Genomic DNA, 20,786 nt, shown 5'->3' with positions numbered 1-20,786 from the left:
GCAGACAAGTTGTCAGCTAATATGCTTCTTAACACTGCTTGTTTCTACAGCACAAATGATCCCAACTGTTCAAGAGAAGAGAGAAAATGCTGGAGTCAGAGGTAATGCCGGACTTAAGCTATTAAATCTGCTTGTTGTCAGGCCTTTTCTGGACATTGCTACTGCTATGCTTGGCCTGAAAACCAGCTGTGCAAGTACTCTAAATGCTTTCTGCAGTGCAAAATCAGACAAGGTTTGCTCAAACACTTCCAGAAAAAGCTGCAAACAATCCATCTTTACATTGATGCAGGGAAGACTGCTCCCACAGTGCATTCTGTCAAAGCCTGAGGAGAACAAATAAAAAAAAAAAAACCTTGCAGAATCTCTTAAGATAACCTGTCCTGTGACTCTCTGGAAGCACTTAGCTCAAAAGATGGTAAGAAAAAAAAGAAAAAAGGAAGAAAGGAAAGCAACCAGAGAGGACACTGCTTAGACAACACCTCAGACCAAGGAAAACAAGCATCAGGAGAAAGAAAGATGTGAGTATCATCTCCATCAACACATGATGTAAACACAGGACTATCAGGTAAACATGGAACATAAAGGCAGTGTAACAGAGGAGGAAAAGACAACTGGGCTCACCAGACAAATAATTCCAACTGAGTGAAGGACAATGAGAATCTGCCAGTTTCAGTTCCTGTCCAACACTGATCAATAAGAAGATATACCAATGTCCCAACAGCTGATAAAAAAATGAAACAAATCCAAGAAACTGCAAGCATTAAGCTTTCTGCCCTTTCTTACACTGAGACCCAAGAGAGGTTTTATGACAGGTCTTCTGCTCATCTCTGATCCAGTCAGACTGAATCTATGTGAATTGTCTGTCCTTATGGTCTGTCAACTGACAAAATCACCACAGAAGGAAATCGTGTCACTTACCCTAATGTCAAATTCCACTCTTAAACAATATGGCTGGTTCTGGTACTGCTGGATCTCCCCTGTTATTTCAGCCACCTTCCTTCTCTTGCTGAAGTTTATAAGGTCTTTCCCATGGCGCTTGAGAAATTCAGGATTGCCTTCTTCTGTTTTCAAAATGTTGGTTAAGTAAATCCCTAAACAGCATAGAAGAGGTTTTCAACACAGAGTACAAAACAAGGAGGAAGTCATGACTGGAATACAAGGAATTCTTAAAAAATTTAATTTGTGCACTGCAATTATTTAGAAAACCCTTTGTTAGGGTCAACAAGAGAATTGCACCTCACCTTCCGAGAAGGGCAACAATTTAAATATTCTAACATGCTTTTTCAGGAAGATGCCTTTTTGCATTGAAGTCCCAAAGCCTGTGCATCTTTCTATGGTTTAGGAAGCTCACAAATTCAACACTAAAAGGGGACACTGAACAGGAGTGCTTTCTCTTAACTCCTCTTCTCCATTACACACCCCAGCTAAACTCCAAAAATTACTTTCAAGTTTTATCCTGGCTTCATAATTGCATCAAATAATTTGAAGATTAGGAAGTAAAAAGTGCTCTCCACTTCACAGATCATGTGTCTGGAATTGTCATTATGACTTGAGAGAAATAACTGAAGCTATTCACATGTGATCCTGCTAACCTCTACTCATCTCTGAAGCAGGACAGAAGGTTTCTTAGTTGATCTTATCTTTCTTTGCAGAGCTCTGGAGTATATCTTTCCCCAAATCTGTAAAAGGCCAAAAAAGCCATCAACACTATTTTCTTTCAGTTTTGGCTTGAAGCCTATGTTGGACAAGTGCGCTGTCCAGACTTGGAACTGCTCTGTAGCAGACACTTAAGTGTGACATGTGCTTAGCATCACAATCTGCTAAATGTCAGCAATCTACTTCAAAGAAGATCTGTTAAATCTGATGATAAAGAGGATGCTTGCCTTCCAAACTCTGTTTCTACAGAAATAAGACTTTTTAATAGAAATGAGACTCTAGCTGTATTTCCTGGAACACTTGATGAGGAAGAGGATCTTTCTTTTTCTCCCAGTCAATGGCAGTAATATTTCTAATGTGACTGCCTTCTATTGAGAGTATATCTGGTTGTAACAGTTCAAACCACACTCAAAGTAACAATCAGCAAATATGAATATTGCATAAAATAGGATATTGCAGATATACTTATTTTTACTGCAAATAATATCTTCCATGAATAGTCACTTTAGAGTTTTTTTCACATATTTGTGTCTGGGCTCCTGGAATTCCAACCCACCTGTCCTGTTAAAATTGACTTTTCTCTCTGTTGTTCATACTCTGTTTAGTCCCTTAGCTCAATACTTTCCAAATGTTAATGTGGGACACTGCTCATCCAAACCACACATACTCACCAAAAAAAGGCACACAAGGAGGATTAATGGACCTGAGTTTTGCCAAGTATTTCTTATAATGGTCCTCACTCAGCTCATAAGCTTCTTCTAAGATCTTCTTCTGGCGACTTGGAATTTGCTTAAAAGGGAGATCAAACAGGTGATTTGGAAAGAGAAGATAAAGGCATGGCCCAGCAACAGTACTGAAAGTAATGGTCTCCCACTGGCACTTGAATCAGGGACACTGACACGAGGACACTGCCCCACCATCCTGAGATTCCTTTCTTAAGTGGGAATGGATTTCTTGCTTCTGAAACCAAGGAAAAAACCCTCTCTCTTACACCCTGGTTGATTAATTTCTTGGGGGATTTACTTTCCTTGCTCCTTGGAAGCAAATGCTTACTGACAAGACAGGCTTTCAGTGCAGCCAAGGTACCCTGCATGACACTGCCATAGCAAAAGTGGAAAACATTTCACTGTACCTCAAATGTGTGATCCAACCTATAAACTGCTGCGGAGTTCATAGCACTGACAATCTCAAGGACACCATTAAAGTTGTTTAGCTCTTGAAAAACTTGCAGGATCTCAATTATCCGGCTCACTACAATTACTCTTTCCTCTAGGTTTTCTGTTTCTACAATGCATCTAAATACACAAGAACATTGGGGTTTGTATTAAAGTGCTGATGAGGTTTCCAAAGTCAAATATTAACTTGTAACACAAACAAATATGATTTTATCAAATTACTTAAGGCAGTTCTGAAAATGTTTTGGAGATTTGAAAATATTCTAAGAATACAAAGCTTGAGACCACTATGTTAAATTTCTCACAGGGACCAGTTTTAGCATCTAAACACCAAAAAAAGGAATTCTCCTAGAACAGAATTTTTCACAGTATATTTGTGAATGGTCTGTAAATGTCTAGATATGGAGTAGGTGCAGATTCAGGAAAGTCACTTACTTTTCAAACCACAGAGTTAGGTTAGTTGTATGCCTTATCATTTTGAGAAGGTTGGGAGAATTAATTTCTTTATCTTCCTTTGTCCACACACTTCCAACTAGTTCTGATGGCTGCACAGCTCTGGAAAGTAGATGTTTTATCAAAAAATGTAACTAAAAGCAGGACGGTATTATTTTTTCAAACCCTCTTGATTTTCAATGAATTTGGAATTCATATTTAGAAATAAATTCTTAAGGTATTCCTTCTACAATGTTAGGCTGCCCTCATGACTAAATGATATTTCTACACTTCTTTTTAGACTATAGATATTTCTTAATGTATGTCATTCTTAACCACCTCTGTTCATCTAAATGAAGAATTAAATCTCCATCTCATTCACCATAACAAAATGTGAGCTCCAATGCCTGAATAATATCTTACAGACAGCTGATGAGACCTGACACGGTCCTTAATATGCTACACAAAGCAGGATGTGAAGAAAACTGATTTAATAACTGTTCATACTTCTCAAAGGTTGATCTACTCAGAAAATACCAAGAGAAAGTTGGAGCACAAGACAATTAACAGTATGCAACAGTCACGCATACTGCGCATTATGGGGAGGGTAAAACAAATATTGTATTTAAGAGAGCTTCCTCTGAAAAAATGGAAATTAATAGGCACCACTGGTAAAGTCCCTTAATTTCTGTGGGGCTTCACATCAGAGGCCCACAGAAACAATTTCAGCATGGAGAATATTTTGATTTGTGCCATGTGTTTCTCAGTGGAGGAAAGTCACCTGTAAAAATCTGACTCCAGTAAAGTGAGCTGCCGAGCGATTTCTATGGGATGCAGAGTGAGCAAGTCAAAAGTCTCTGTGTGGCCTGGTTTGCTGATGTGCCACTCAATTGCTGGAGGGGGGCTCTCGAAAGTGATGTTGTGGCTTGGCCCAATGGCTTGTGCCTGCTTTTTCCTGTTGATTATCTTTGTGATGGATTCAACCCACTTCTTCATGGCTTTGCCTAGCACACAGAGAAAATTACTATTGTAGTTAATACTGTTTTTCCTAAGACATCAATATAATTCAGAAATCTTTGGATGTACCCCTAAACCTACTAAATTAAAGCAATCATATTTTCTTTAGGATTGGCATTCTCTACACAAATGTAGAAGTATTCAAAGACAGAAAGAATTCCTCAACAGCCAATGCTGAGCACAACTTTGCCCAAGCACAAATAAGAACACCTAAATTAGACTCCTGCTCTGATTTAGGTGCTTTTCTTTCTTTTCTGAGTTTACAGTGAGTTTTTGGGAACAAACCTTGCTTTGACCAAAATGCACTTCTGCAAACACCTTGAACTTTCTAGTTTGGGCAAGAGCACGTGATTACCTCAGACAACCTAGAAAGTCAAAGTAACAAACAGGGAGAAGCTTCTTCCTGTACTGCATTTACCATCAAAGCTGAGAATAAAACTGAAAGGCCAAAAGCCTTTTTAGCTCTGCACCATAAGAATTTCATGCACCAGTCCACTGAAAATTCACCAGTAACATCCACTGAATTAGCTGCCTCATTCTCCCCTCTTTTTAGTGGCTAAAAAACCACTAAGTACTTCTGTGACATAGTCTTTTCCTACAAATTGCTCCTGTGTCTGTCTTGGCTTTATTTAAAAGGAAACAGGAAAAGCCTGTACAATCACAACAGCAAGGTGCCCTACAGTTCTAATACGCACTGTGAAGTAGCTAGAAACTCTTGTTTCAAAGAAATAATGGTTTCCACCATCCAACTTTACAAAAATTACCCCCGTGTAAAGTTTAAAATGACAATCAAAGCAATTATTCTGTCCTGATCATGACTCGGTTCTTCTTATTTTTTATTATTTCAGTCCCTCTACAACAAAACTCAATTTACGTAAATAAAATTCATTATTCTGAACAAGAGCCAGATTTTGAATAATAGTGTGTGTGTGTGGGCTTAATGAAAGTCTATTTCACGCTCTTTATGAAGTATTTAGTAAGTATTTAATAATAATACTTATTATTTAATAAGTATTTAAAAATGGCCTGTTTTTCCTGAAAGCAAACTTGATCACACTCTGTATCTTTGAAATGGGATGCTTTAGGATAAATGTCAGCACTAAAGAAACTGTAAATACCTCTTACTGTTCCAATGAACTCCTCCAAACGTTTCAGAAGGTCAGCATCTCTTTCAAAGTCATAGAAATGGTGCTCCACCCAGTGTCGACACACATTTAATACTCTGCAAAAGCAAAGAATAAAGAAACACTGTAGAGCCCAGTCTATCTTCCCTATCAAAGCAGCTGCAAGAAAGGCCACTGGCAGCACCAGGAGCCAGTGCAGCCAAAAGGTGGCACTTCAGAAGGAATTCAGGGTGGCTCCCAGGGATGCAGCACTCACCGTAGCTGCACAGGTTGAATGTACTCTTTCCTAAACCTTTTCAGCTCCGCACTAAGGGGTTGGTCTCCATTCTCCATGGCAATACGGTCGGCTTCTGTTGGCTCAGGCTCCGGAATTTCAAATCTAGCACAGAAGATGGGTGTGAACACTAGGCCTCTGTTACACCAGTCTTGGGCACAAGCTTCTGGATATAAACTTGTACATTTTACTGGCAATCCTTGAATTGGACAACTTTTTTAAAAGGTGTTTGAAGTGACTCAAAACCAACTGGAAAGCCAGAATCTTACACACTCCAAGTAAAAAGAAAAAAAAATACACTTCATAAGAACAGTATTTTTAACAGGGCATACCTTTCTATTAGCAAACTCAGCAACTCTTGAGGTCTACAGAAGGATCTATATGTTGTGAGAAAAGTCCGAACAAAGTTGGGATCTAAGACAAAGAATAATTTTACACTTATGTCAGCAATTACCTGTTTTTTGCTTTTACAATAACTTCAATTATCCGTTAAAATTAAGGATGTCACCCTATCAACTTAGAGAAGATGATGTAAACCAAAATGGCTTTGCTAACAGTTCAAAACCTCCTAAAATAGCAATACAAAGCAGAACTTAAAAACAATTTTCATTCCGTTGAAGGTTCACAACAATGACTTTTTTCCTCCCCCTTCAATTGTTAAAAGACAGGATTATTTTCCAATGACTTTGAAATTAATGAATAGATTATTTTATTTATGAGTAAACAACTTTGGTTTTGACAGTGATTGGGACATGAGAACTCAAAAAACACATCAAGTCACTTTGCACTAGATAGAAATGGCCTCTTCCAGGGGAGAGTATTTCCCCTAAACTGGCACAGCTGATAACCACTCATGGTTCAGGCAGCCTAGATATTTTTTCACCTGACTGCTATGTGAGAGGTTATATTTATTTCACTTCTAGAAAACCAACTGATTTCATTTAAATTGACTAATGACATATCAATCCATTTAAAATATCAAAATTGTCTTAAAAACAATCAGAAAACCAAAGTGTCTCTCGTAGTTACAAAAGCAAACCCATTTGTTTTCAAATATGAGGAAATGCAGTGACAGCTCACTGGCACTGCACAGAGCTGACTAGAAACAAGGCTAACACTGTTATCACTGAACAGAATTAATGAGCAGATTGCAATAGCATTGCATATTAAATCCCTATCCAGATTTGAAAACCGAACCCCAGCTGGTCATTGTCCTAACACAGAGTGGCTGAAGAGGAGTTCACAGGACTTGAAGCAAGAATTCCTGTAGGCTATAACATGTAGGATAAAAAGGCTGCATTATTTGACTTAATGCTCTACTGGATTTGTTTCCTGAAATATGGATTTTTAAGAGCTGCTTAAAAATCCTCCTAAACTCTTTACCAGCATCTTGTCCATTTGAATGAACATTCCAACTTCCTTAGATCCCACTGAGTTGCTCATTTGGGCAGCAGTTTACTGTGATGTGCTGCACACCTTAAATGTGCCATATAACACAGCATTTCCTTGCAATTTTGGTGCATAATTCTCATTCCTTAAACAATTGGCTATTCTGCTTCTCACATGTCCTTCATAGCTCCATTTTCCTAATCATAAAACCTCTCCCACTAGTCCTTGAAACTGTTCAGTCCAGAATTATTTCCAAAGGCAGAACTCCAATACTTTTTGCATAAAAAAGGTCATCCCTGTTCACATAATCTTCATCATGAAAACACACACATTCTGCTGTGCTAAAGAAGCTCAGTAACTCATGCTTGCACAGCTTGCAATCTGTACACAGCATCTACTCTAAATCAGAGATTTTGTCTACACAAAAAAAAAGAGCTTTCATAGCAATTAAGATCTTCAGATCACAGCAAGCTCTGAGTTGCACCTATTGTTATTTACAGGTAGGGTCAGCATATAAATCTACAATACACATTGAATTTCAAATGAAATAGATCAGAAAATCAAATCTAACTTTGTTATCTTACTAGCAACAACTGTGACTCAAAATAGTGTACAACATGTGAGTAAGTGTTAAAAAAATACAGACAACACCAGTTAGCCAGGATGTCTGCTCATGTGATAATTCTCTCTTCAATGCAGCCAATTTGAAAGCTAAAAAAGAACAATAACTGTTCTAGGAGGATTTATAAATAATCACCCTTGAATTCCTTAAGAAAGGAAACGGACACTATGATGACGCACAAGCACTCAACATATCTAAGCTTTAAAAATAGAAGAGTGCTGCCCTATAGATAAAAAAAATGCCATGACTTTAAAATGTTGGTACCACCTAATCCAGCTGCTCTGAAACAAGAATTGGGCAAGAGGAGATAATGAATGCAAAATCACATTAAAATAAGGAAAACCCACCAGAATATGCAAATAGGGTCAGAACCCGAACTTCTAATTGCAGGGCAATTTCTCTCATGTAAAAATGCATGGAAAACTGCTTCTGCAGACGAGATTTCTCTCCGTTTTGCTGCTCCACCACAGGATAGTTGGACAGTCTGCCACACCTTGTGACCAGGTGGACATCAGGGCTGCCTCCCTGTCTGAGCTGCTGTAGAAGCTGGATGCCTCCCACCCCAAGGAGAATTGTTTCCTTAGAGCTGTCCCTGTTGCACAGCAAAGAAATTCTGGCTGATAAAATTGTTTCTCATTTGTCAAGGGGGTGAGGGATGATAAATAAAAGGTCCAACACCCGTATCTACAAATGAGATGGACTGTGTGGATCTTCATATATTACAAAAAATTGAGACCTGATTTGACTACAGCAACAACTGAACTGCAACAAATTTGTATGACCTTGCAAAGTGTACCTTTAATTATTTCTCACGCCACTTGACCTACAAAGATAAAAACCTAGAGAAAAGCCACAGCTATAGTAAAGACTGTCTTTAGACTGGCAGATCAAGGGCTGCCATAACCAGTCACACTGAATTTCAGAAAATTGCCTCAGAAAGGTAAACTTTTGCTGTTCTGGCATCTGGATATAAAGCCAATAAAGACTTTAAAGATCACCATCACAGATACACAATCCTGTGTGGGGCAAGAAAAGCATTTCTACAGTCTGTAGCAATTTGGTTACATATCACCAAGGCATTCATCTTCCTAGGTCTCCATGCAGAGGAGAAGCCTTGAACTCAGCTGATAAATGTGTGAAAGAGCTAACCTGGTACTCTGGAGAATTGCTGACCTACTCACTGCATCTCACAAGATGCAACAAACCCCTGAATGATTTACATCACAAATGGATCATGTTTCCTGTACAACAGAGCATTTTTGGTTGAGTCACTATCTTTTATTTCTTTGCTGCCCTGGAAAAGACTGCACAGAATTGTGAGAATAATGATGTTTTTCCTCACAGATAACCAATTATAAAACAGAAGGTATAGAAGATAAGAGTGTTGAGAAATTATGCACACTGTAGCAATGCAGCATCACATCCACTAAGATGATTAAGGCTACAAAGACAAGCTACATACATTATAAGACAACTATTTTTATCCTTTTGGTCAAAGTCTTTCAGGCCACGTCTCAGTTCCTATATTCTCAGTTTTCTCATACAATACTTTTTGCTAATTTTTTTGCAAAGGCAGTGCTAAGTTTAAAAATAATAATAGTAAAGTGTCTTCCTTTCTCTAAGGCTGAGTTGTTTGATTTTAACTTTCAAGACTTACAACATAAATTATGTCATAAATCATGCCTATAAAATACAAGGCCAAGAGCTAGAAGTTTAAAAAGTTACAAGAAAATGAAGACAGCTACAAAACTGCTCAGATAAAAACTGCCAGCACAATATTGCATTTGGCTTTCTGGTAAATGTTAGGAAAATTAAAAGAAGAGCAAGAATAGTAATGGAGTAAAGAGATTAAATATAAGTATTTAAAAAAGTAAACAGAGTACTAAACTACAGAAATCTATTGTGCTTACTGCTCACTTCTTTCAAACAAATATTCCTGATCTATGCAGGGTATCTAGGACTGAGCTGCAGAAGAACAATCTGCAACAATTAAGAGTGTAAAAAGGAAGAAAAAAAATTGTTGAATATGAAAAGCACTAATACCAAGATGCATGAAGTTTCAGAATAACTAACATACAGACAGAATCAGAAAAAAACAACAAAAAACCCCAAACCCCAAACACAAACCCATTCTTTGCAGCACAGCTTATGAAAATCCTGGGCTGCTATCAAGACGAACCCCACACACTGAGGTCAGCCTGGATAACCACACAAATGTCTTTAACATGACTTCAACATAAACAGAAACCCTAAGTCAAAAGTCCTTAAATCAAATCGTCACTGAAGTTCTGATTAAGGCAAAGTTCTGAGGACAAAGTATGCAAGTGACTGCATCTATCAAGTTGATATTGGTCTTTCCATGGCATGCCAGCATGGACACAGCTGTCAGAGCACAACCCTGAATTGAAAACACTGGGCCCATAATTCTCTCCCACAGTGCTGGCCCTTCCTGTGTCACCCAGCTTTAAAAGTCTGGAGGGAAGGCAGTTCTTGTAGCTTGGGGCACAAAGGAAAAAGTATTGTCTAGAGCTCAATTGCTGCAGGCCCCCACCCCCTCCCTTGCATGAGAACAATCTCATGCACATGTAATATCCCATGTGAACTGCCAAACATATTCACTTCTTACTCACTTTATGTATTTTGTTGCCTGTATTTAACACAGAGACAGAAGCATGAACGAGTCACTACCCTGAGTTTTGGCTGCACAAACCAAGTGCCTCACCTGCATACATGTGGTATGTCAGCCTCTCGATGAGCTTCACAACAGTTCCTGCCTTGATGATGGGGATTCCAGATTTGGGCTGCATGTTCTCTTCAAACACAATATTCTCTTCAGAGTCAGGTTCTGCAAATCTATAAAGCTCAGGATTTGGAAATCTCATCTGCTCCTCTTTTTCTTCCTGTAACATTGTTACATCCAACATCCTTTCCAGCGTGCTTCTATATTGCAAAGATATCAATGCTGCCATCCAGTTGTTTTTCTCTTCAGCTGATTTAGCAGCAAAAATAACACTGTTCTCATCTTTTAAGATGATTTCAAAAGCATGTCTATACTCGTTAGTGTCATCTTTATCATTGATTTGTACCTTTCGCATGAAGAACTTCTCCTTGAGTCGATATTCTGCATTGCTAGCACCAGGAAGTCTTGGCTGGCCATGATTTGACTTACAGCAAATCATCAAGCCATCAAACAGGAATATGTGTCTCTCGTGCTTTGCTCCTACACGTGTGAGTGTTCCTTCCATGATGAACTCGTTACAGCACTGTCCAATGTCTTTACCCTCCCAACCATCAATATTTTTCTGGATTTCATTCATTTTCTTAATTGCTAGCTGCTTCCCCTTCATCTGCTGAGTATAGAACCGGCATGCGGATTCACTTCAGTGGAGGATGGGAAAAAGGCAGCCCATTAGTACACATGTTTTTAAAAAAACACAACCACCACTAACACAAAAACACCAGATCATCCTTCTGAGAAGTGAGGATTCCACTGCGAACGCAATTTCATCATTCAATATCAGCACCATTGCAAAGTCTTGACTAAAACATCTCATCTGATAAATTTTCTACTTATCTTCAGCAATAGATGTTTTACCTAAACACAAACAACCAGAGGCAGGCAAGCTGTGAGTGCTTCTTAGCCCAACAAGCCACTCACTTCTGTAACCAACAGAACAATTCTGGATGGCATTAATTTGAAACAAGTACATTCAGAAAAAAAAAAAAAGCTGTTAAATGCATTCATGTTCAAGCCTAAAGGTTATCCTTGGCAGCACAAAAATTGTCTGGCAACAAAAATATTGAAACAATTTTAAGAGTAGTTTCAAATTCAAGAACATTACCTTCTAACCACACAGAAAGGTACTTTCAGAATATTTTTAGGTGGATATTTATTATCTGAGCACAATTAACCCACCAATGCCACAACTTTCTACTTACCAGTGAATTCTCAGAACGTCTCAACTAGCAGTTTGCAAGGACACATAGAAATTAGAACTGTTTTAAAACAATAACAAATTATCTTGGCTTTGATGTCACTTCCTCTGAAAAAGCAGGCTTGTCACAAACTATTTTGTTCATTGTTTACTAAAAGAGGAAACCGGGAGCCCTGGATTTATAGCAAAGCATTAGGAGCAGAGAGCAGAAAAACCGGAAACGTTTACCTAAGCCTTCGCTTTGCAAGGCTTTTGGAGCATATCCGTTCCATACTGCTTTGAAGATTTAGCAGGGCAGTTATTGCTTGCTTCAAGCACTCCTTATCCTCTTCATCCTCACTTTTTTCTTCCAATTGCTGTGAACATTGAAAGTTAAAGACAGGAAGTGTTACAAGCATTTTGGTATGTGCAAATACATAAGTTTGACCCAGGAAGAAGAAATCTAAGCTTCTGCTGATTTTCCATGCTCCTGCTTGTTATAGAAGTTAATGGTAATAACCAGGTGAGAGACAACTCTCTGTTAAGAGCCTAATCTCATTAAAATACAGCACAGTCACCAAGGTCCCCCAGATACCAACACACTCATACATGCAGTATTTATCTCAAACTGGTTTGATTTCCCTTACAGCTCCTTATTGGAACCCATTTCAGGTGTTAAATCTGAAGAAGAACAAGCAAAGAAGGAGATCCCCATACACACCATTCTACAGGACAAGATCAAATCAGTCCATAACACATAAAAACATCCTGGAACAGGCAAGCTGGACCCAGAGCTAAGAAGAATTCCTTCATCACATTTAAAAACAGAAGATTACAAGGACTCTCACCTCATGAATAACAGCCTAATTAATAAATCAGGCAGAAGGTGACATTGGAAATTATCTAAAGTCAACCTCCAGCACAACTGCAGAGCCAAGACAAATCAAGTTGGCCAGAGCCACAATTAGTTTTGAATTTAAAAATGAAACTAAAACTGGATAAGAAGGATTAACACTTAATATTTTGTGTCTAACTATTGTTATGACAGATAAATTTTAAAAAAAAGATCTGCCAGGTTTAAGACTGCTTTAATTGAAGATTTGCATCTCAAATCTTCATTTAAGTACTAAAATGTTTCATGTGAGAGAAAAAAAGGTAACTACAGTTATGGCTAGTATGTCAAACTGAAATAACATTTGCAGAATTATTAACAGACAAGCATTTCAGATTATCACACACCAAGAATTAGCTCCACACAACTGAAGGATTTGTTTTGGTGGTAGAAGTGAAATGAAGGCCAGCATGAACCAGAATGAGACACCCTTGGAAAAAGTAGAATTTTGCTGTTCAATTCCAGTGTAAAATATAAGTACTGTCCTTCAAAATCCAAAAGAGTACAACAGTCATGTCTGATATTTTAATGGGTCAGAGAACAGCACTAATTTTTCCCCTAACTGGAGTTAATAATTCAATGCAACAGCTGTCAATGCCAAAGACTACTTTATTTGTTTTCAGCCATAAGGATGACCACAAAGTTTATTCTAGGCAGCTTTGGTTCATGTAGCATCATCTGTTGTACTCAGCATTAGGTGAGAGAGCCTACTTGAATAACAACCACTGAAACAGGTCTGAGAATGCACCACAACAAGCATTACTCCCCAAAAGATCTTAGGGAGATGACATCATCCAAGAAAGAACAGACCACCCTTTTCATATTCCTCTACTCTCCAGATTTAGTGAAGGTATCATCTCCCCTTTGCTTCAGTTTTGCAGATGTGGGTTCAGAGGGGATTTCAGACCAAGGAGGGAAGTCCACCACTGGCAGAAGTCTTGAAAGAAAGCTCTGAAAAGGCTGTAACTGCCTCTAAGATTTTGCATCTTTCCTGCACAAACATTCAGAGAAGGCTCTTTGCCTTGTGTGCTGCCTTTTTACAAGCTTCCATCAAAACAGTCTGGCTGGGTTTCCTACAATTTCTGGGTTGCTACTCTTCAGCAGTGGAAAAAATTGTTTAAGCCTGGTCTCCTTGAAAATAAGCCTTACTAAGTCCTACAATATTCTGTACATTCTCTTCAGAAACAAACTAATAAAGATTAACATTCATTACTGCAAAACATTCTGCTCTTATGTTGCTTTTTACAGCAACCTCTGTCCAGTTGCAAAAATGTTAGTATTTATCCACATTCCAAAGCAAAACACATATTTACATATAGAGAAAGCAGTTAATACTTTCCCAACAGGATCCATTGGGAGTAATCATATTCCAATGGTAAATAGAAACTAAATCAAAATCCAGTGAGTATAATTATGCTCCAGGTTTAACATTTAGAAAGTGCTGTGCAGAAATGTGTGTTGTCTTCTGTGTAACACCAACACAAATGGCAAATCAAGCAATACTCTGAATTACTATGAAGACACTTCTCTGGACACAGGAATTTGGAAGTTTATATTCCAGCATGGTACTATACAGTTACCAAAACCAGACTTAACCAGAACTCAGTGTAAATTACAGCAATGATTTCATCTTACACTGCCCCTGGACAGTTTATAAAAGGTGGAAAGTGAAATGGCATAACTGGAAAGCACCCAGAAATTTTCTCTGCAAATCCCACTCATTCTTTTATAGCTGTGCAGTGCCCTCTAATGAAGAAACCAGGGAGATGCTAAGTAAGTGGTGAGGGGGGTTTTGTTTGTTTTGGGGTTGTTTGCTTTTGTTTGTTTTTTTACAGAAAGTATTTTTTACAGAAAGCAATATAATATTATGTGAAGGAAGTGCAGACTTCTGATTATCAGTAGTATTTTAGAGATTGTGGGTTTTAACAATCTTATGAGAAAATATTGGCTTATCATTCATGTGATTCACAATACTCCAGGCACAAGACACTGTTCATTCAAGGAAAACAAACTTGGAAAACAGACTGCTAGGGAAGTCTCTAATAAAAAGAAAGTACTCTACATTCTAGACCACAATTTCTGAAGAGAAACCAAGAAGTGGAAGACAAGGTGTTTTGTTCTACCTGTCGCATACCACAAGGATTACATATTGCAGAAAATTCCAATAAGATAGAAAAGAAATCCTTCTCATGCAGCGCACAATTAGACAGTGGTAGTCAACCTCTTACACTGTCAGAGAAGCATCTCTCTGGCAATACAGTGATAGAAAATACAGAGGAGAACCATCCCAGCAGGTGTCATGACAGGTACGAAGTCTTGAACTTTAGGGTTTGCATCACGACCTAGACTGCTGTCTTCCCAGAAAATTAAGTCTGGGAAAATTAACCACTGAAATTTGTGAACTGCAAGTTCCCCAATTCCTCTGGGAATCGAGACCACAACTTCAATACACAGAAGACAGAACTATTTTGTAATCAACAATGAAAACCAACAGGGTTTCTTCTCTGAGCAAGGCAAGCAGGTCTGCTGGCATGTGGCCATAAACCAATCCTGGAAGGTGGCTCAACAGCACAGATACTTGAGAGCACTCTCTAAATTTTTGTAATTCATAAAAAACCAAAAAATCTCACCCCAAAGTAGCAGTGTACTGGGGACAAAATAAAGTGTTCTCATATCTAGAAACTCTAAATTTTTAGAAAGCATCAAGAAATCATCTGGGACAGTAAACAGGGACAACTGCAGGGAACACTATGAACATCTGAAAAATGCTAGCAGAATAAAAAGCACCTCACACTTGAACCTTGAAGGAAACTCCAAATGCCATATTCCTGAACAAACATACACAGCTTCAATACACTGAAATTTGAAAAGCCATTTTGTTCTCATATAAACTCAGACAATCTTGAGCACAGCGCAGTAAAAACAGTCATCAAACAGCTATCTGTTTATTCAGATCTACATTACAGCAAGAGTGTCAGTTGCATTGACAGTGGAACAGAACTTAGTATCTTACTGAAGCAATGATAAAAACCTTTTCTCCACTCAAAGTTTAATTATGTCTTCTCAGTTTAATTCTTAAAAGTTACATAAAATAGCACATGTCAAATATCAAACCCCAGATATCAGATAACTAGTAACAAAAAGCCTTCAGCATTCTCTTGGAAGTACATTTTAAAAGGCTCTCATCTTTTATTTCATGTTACTTTTAACTCACAATATAAAATATGATCAACCCATTGGGAAGCATACTGGACAAGTAAAGCATCAAAACAGAGGAAAACAAAAAGCATTTAAACTTTTAGTACAAGATTCCTTGTTCCTTCACCTCTTTTACTATGAGGCTTAAAATAGATCCTAAATATATGTTGAAAATTAAAGTACCTCAAACGTCATCCGAGCCCAAAAAACATAAAAACATTTGGGCTAAAGAAACATGTGAATTTAAGGAATTGTGACTTTGATTGCCCAATGTGAACGTTCTTATTTGGGAAGGGGTGTGTGTATGTGTGAAATCAAAATAATTATGCTTCAGAATTCAATTATATTACTCTGAAGTGCCATTTTGGAAATCAGGATGGACACTGAGGAAAAGTCAGGAAGACCCATTGAGAACTGTATACTACACAAATCTGTCAGCTGATGCTTCACCAATTCAACAGTTCAAAAGGTTTCTTATGTGGCCAATTTGCCATTAGCATTCCCATAAAGGGGTACAGCCTATCAGAAGACCATATTCCAGATGTGCTCCAGAGCTACAGCACCCTGCTAAGTGTTTTACCTGGTGTCTGCTCAGCAGGAACAGGTTCAATTTTACTCTCAGTTTCTGCAAGTTTGCTCTCAGTTTCTGCAGCTGGGAAGGGATTCAAGTATGCAATCAATGTTAGGTTACACACTCAGCATCTCCTTCACCATGAAAGGGATAGAAAAGCAAAGCCTTTTTTTCAAATGTCTTCTGAGGTTCTCACAAAACTATTTCCTAAACATTCAGACTTTTTGTAGGCTACTAGCAGCCATTTATGCATTTTACATTCCATTACTGGGAATGGCTACTTTGCCTATAGGAGGCCTTGACTTCTCAAAGTACAGAAAACCCATTTGCTCTTTCAGAAATATGGGGTTGGTTTGTTGGTTTTTTTTTTTTTTTTTTTTTGCATGTGCTGATGTCTCCTTCACAGCAGCATCATTACCTTTCTGCAACAAATGTACAAGTTCACACAGATCCTTCCAGAGCCTTCATGCTCTGAAACTCTCTTCTCTCTTACTGTCACTTTGGTTTGTCTCATCACTATTAGCAGACCTGCAGAATACATTAGAAATTTAAAACTCATAATTTAGTTCATAACATTTAGTTAGATCAGTATTTGAATTATCACAGAATATTTATCTATGCGCTTCCACACTTGTAATTGAGGTCTTCCATTTTCTTCCCACAAATTTTCCATCAAAGTAAAGACAATGCAATTTGAAAACATCTTCCCTTTCTCTTTTGTAATTCCAAAGTTTATTAAAATCCACTTTTTCTGCTTCAAAACAATTCAAGTCTGATCTTTGCCAGAAAATTTTGCAAGGCTCTAAGCAAAACTGGATGACACATCTTATGTTTGGACAGAAATGTACGAATTTTTGAACGGAAATGTATGAATACTTTGACGCTATGTAAGTGAATGCACAATTTCAGAGATCATTCTGAGAAGGAAGGGTAGAACCCTGCTGATTTTAAGAAGAACCCTGGTGGCTAAATAAAAAAAAAACCAGCAGGTGAAATGAAATGAAACAGCAAGTGACAAGAACAAACCATGAATGGCATTTGTTGTTCCACTTGTGGTTGTTATTTCCTTTGTATTTCCATCAGTTTCCATTGAATATCTCGAAGTATTGACAGAAAACATAAACCTCCACTGTTATAAGAGAAACAAAGAAAGCTGGCAGTGGGACTAAACCAATAGCTCCATATCCAGAAGTATTTCCAGTGAAGAGATGGAAGCATACGGAAGTCTCAACCAGTGCACCACCTCTCTCCAAGGATCTGCCTTTTGTACACAAGGGTGGCAGGAGAAGGGGACAGGGAAATACACTACAGTTTTTATAAGATTATGCAACAATACAAGTGTATCAGAGACTGTATCATGACTGCCATAGTCACAAAAATTAGGAGTTGAAAATCCCAGCTAAAATAAGCTTCTTAACATTCAATCCTCAATGGATTTTGTCAAAACTTTAATTCAGCAGGAAAAAAAAAAGAACAAAATTTGTGCAAATTCCTGTAACACCCATCCATTTTCATGGGAGCTTGGCCTTGGGTGTTCAGCACAAGCTGCTGCCATGGAAGGTGAAGTGCTCTATACCATCACTAACAGCAGCCACTGAAAAGTGGGAACAAATCAGTTAATACAGCTCTTCTAGCTCCCACAGGACTACAGAGCATTTGCCATGCAGGTGGTTCTGGAAAATTGATTGGAAAACAGAAAACAGGACTTTGGAACCCTATGGTTAAACATGTAAGTGAAGTCGTGAGTCTGGAGTTCAGGACGTGCTTCATTTGACTCCCCAAAGAAGTCTGGCCTGAGACATCCTACTCCCGCCTCAAGGGATCAAAGTACACCACTTGCTGTTACAGGTCCAGCAGGATTGACTGACACAGCTCAAGTGCCACTGAGGACTGGAAGGCAAAGGGTCACAAGGACTATTTTATGCTTGTTTTTGTTATATTTTATCCAGTTTTTGCAGAAAAGCAATATTAGAGGGATAATAGAAAAAAAATATTCTTAAGAGGTATCTATTTAGAAAGGTAAGAAGATTGTTAGAAAGTATTAGAAAATTTCCTGGAAAGAGACATCTGCTTCTCAAAATTCCAGGTACATCCTGTGTATAAGGAAAAAACCCTATGAAGCAAACTATGCAGCCCTATTACAACTCCACAACAGATGACAAAAATCACTGACACATGAAGCAACACCCATGCACATAGATTCATCTGATACAAACACAGGTAACACATCAACGAGTGCCACAACTAGAAAGAAAATTAAGGACCAATTAGTTCAATTAACAATAACCAAATTTCTGGGAAAAATGCACACACACCCAAAAATGTGTGACAAAGTTTTATTTTCTCCTTTCAACTTCTCCCTTTTGGCTGATGAACACACAACTGACTTAAGACATAAACTCACTAGCACTTAAAGGAGAAAAGAGAGAAATACTGTCAATGAAACGCCACAAACAAGAAGTAAATACAGAATCTCATTTCCGCATTTCACCTGGCTGTATCAACTCTGGCTTCTACCACATGACACAGCTCCTGTACCTTTACAACATTCCAGTTGTAATACAAGTCTTCTCAGCTTAACAATATGAAGTTTCTTAAATTTTTTACCTCCTGTCACATTCTAGGAAACCTGTTCTTAGACTTCAGTCCAAATTTTACATTACCCCAGCTTTTTCTCCTAAGAAACACCCAAATACACTGGGTAGTCCTTATCACACACTAGCAACAGTTTGGTCAAGCTACACTTTCTTTAACATATAGACTTTCATCTGTCACAGAGACCTAGAACTACACATTATCTCCAGTGGATATAATAAGTCATCCACATCTGCAGCTACATACACAAAGATATGTAAAACTTTAATACTTCTGCTTTTTATTTATTTCAAATGGTATTGTGCATACAGTGCTTGGAAAGAAGCACTGAAGAAAAAGTGATTTCAGGAAGTAAAATCTTGTGCTGATATTAAGTGAATACATTCTAGAAATAAATTCACAACTAGTTCAAGTCCATGATTTCCAGTAAATTAACAGTAATTAAAGGATACTTTGCAAATTGACAAAAGCAACAGAACCTGCTAATCACAGTGCTCATACTGAAGACAAGCAGTCCAGACAGTGTTGTGAGACAATGATCTATAATTGCAGATATTGTAAAACCTTTGCAGACTGACAAAGTTCAACTAATTAAGACTTTGATTCTCCACCCTGGGCTGGGTTACACCACTTACAGATGGGATTGCAAACCCAATTCACTCAATTTGTTACACTCTGGAACACAACACTGGGTGAAACAAGGCGAGAATCAAAGTGAAGTCAAAGCCCAAAATACTCTGGGATGTTTTATTGGGCAGCAGCCCAATAAAACACACAGCAAGAAACTCAGGGGGTCAAGCTCAAGATACTCTAGTCCTAAACTAACACTGCACTACCTTGTGCCTTCAGCAACATGTAACAAATTTAATACCAACAGGTTGGGAAAAGGAGAGGTTATCATCTTGAAAGACCTTGTCAAACCAGAATTATTATTTTTACCATTAGCATGGTGGAAGAGGAAGATAAAAAGGTTCAACTGAGGAGTATTTCTACTTGAGCTGAATTGCCAGTCAGTAAAACCTGAAAAGTCACTTAACATCTAAGAACAAAGTTTGAAAAAAAAAAAAAAAACTATAATAGATGCTGTTGTGAAATGAAAACATCCCGAGATTTTTAGTATACTATAGATAGAATTCAAATAAAAATAGAAATATTTAAAAATATTAGCATTAATTTAAAATATTAAAATATATTAGCAAAGAGATGATAGCTATCATTCCTAAGTCATGGGACTGCACTTGGCTTAAAAAAAAATCCCACAAAACCACACAAAATCCTTACTAAGTTGTCTTGTTGCCCAAAATACATTGTTTTATATAAGCAAAGTGTATCTATGCTTTGCAGCATTTCTACCTGGAAAAAAAAGAACTTTAAAATAATCTATTCACACAGTGAAAGAGTATCATACATGCACACAAATGTGCAGCATTTGAAACAGTGCCCAATTCAATCCAAAGGTCTTGAAAACCTCTTTCTTCAATTACTAAATATCATAATAATGATTCTATGATTTCGAAAAGGTCATTTATTATCTGAACATCTGCAGAAAAGTGCAGTTTCACACAAAGCTGCTATTTTACATAGTTCTTATATAAAAGTTTGAGGACTTTCAGGCTGGTTGAAGGAAAACACAGCTCTCACTCCTATGCTAATTACCCAACAATGTAACAACAAGAAAATTCAGCTAAAAATAGAACATGCATTTGTGCATTCCTCATACCCTGTCCAACTTCAGGAAGGCTTTAGTTTCTAAATAGGATAAGCTCTAGTGAATAGAAATTTACTTTTTTTTTTGGTCTGGATAGTTAGAAGGTAACTGAAATGCATTTTAAATAGATTACATCAAAATATGCAACATTATAGAACACAGCTCAAAGATAAATGCTAACCTCTCTATCCTTAAGTATATCTATATTCAAGAGAAACC

General features: G+C 37.7%; 1 protein-coding gene across 3 annotated transcripts in view; it reads right to left on the bottom strand.

Moving 5' to 3' along the window:
* SOS1 (SOS Ras/Rac guanine nucleotide exchange factor 1) overlaps window positions 1–20,786 on the bottom strand; it is a 43,592-nt gene that overhangs the window by 4,547 nt on the left and 18,259 nt on the right. For all 3 annotated transcript variants that reach the window (XM_059840884.1, XM_059840885.1, XM_059840886.1), the window contains 10 exons: window positions 11,853–11,980; window positions 10,412–11,067; window positions 6,011–6,092; window positions 5,661–5,783; window positions 5,399–5,502; window positions 4,045–4,267; window positions 3,267–3,386; window positions 2,789–2,951; window positions 2,328–2,445; window positions 919–1,091 (listed from right to left, as the gene is read on the bottom strand). In XM_059840884.1, the coding sequence (XP_059696867.1) occupies window positions 919–1,091; window positions 2,328–2,445; window positions 2,789–2,951; window positions 3,267–3,386; window positions 4,045–4,267; window positions 5,399–5,502; window positions 5,661–5,783; window positions 6,011–6,092; window positions 10,412–11,067; window positions 11,853–11,980 (1,890 nt within the window). The remainder of the gene's footprint in view (window positions 1–918; window positions 1,092–2,327; window positions 2,446–2,788; window positions 2,952–3,266; window positions 3,387–4,044; window positions 4,268–5,398; window positions 5,503–5,660; window positions 5,784–6,010; window positions 6,093–10,411; window positions 11,068–11,852; window positions 11,981–20,786) is intronic.

The sequence above is a fragment of the Haemorhous mexicanus genome, chromosome 3 (genome assembly GCF_027477595.1).
Source record: "Haemorhous mexicanus isolate bHaeMex1 chromosome 3, bHaeMex1.pri, whole genome shotgun sequence".
In the NCBI taxonomy this organism is placed as follows: Eukaryota; Metazoa; Chordata; class Aves; order Passeriformes; family Fringillidae; genus Haemorhous; species Haemorhous mexicanus.
The sequence above is the reverse complement of the archived record's forward strand: the minus strand, read 5'-3'. Positions and strand labels throughout refer to the sequence as shown.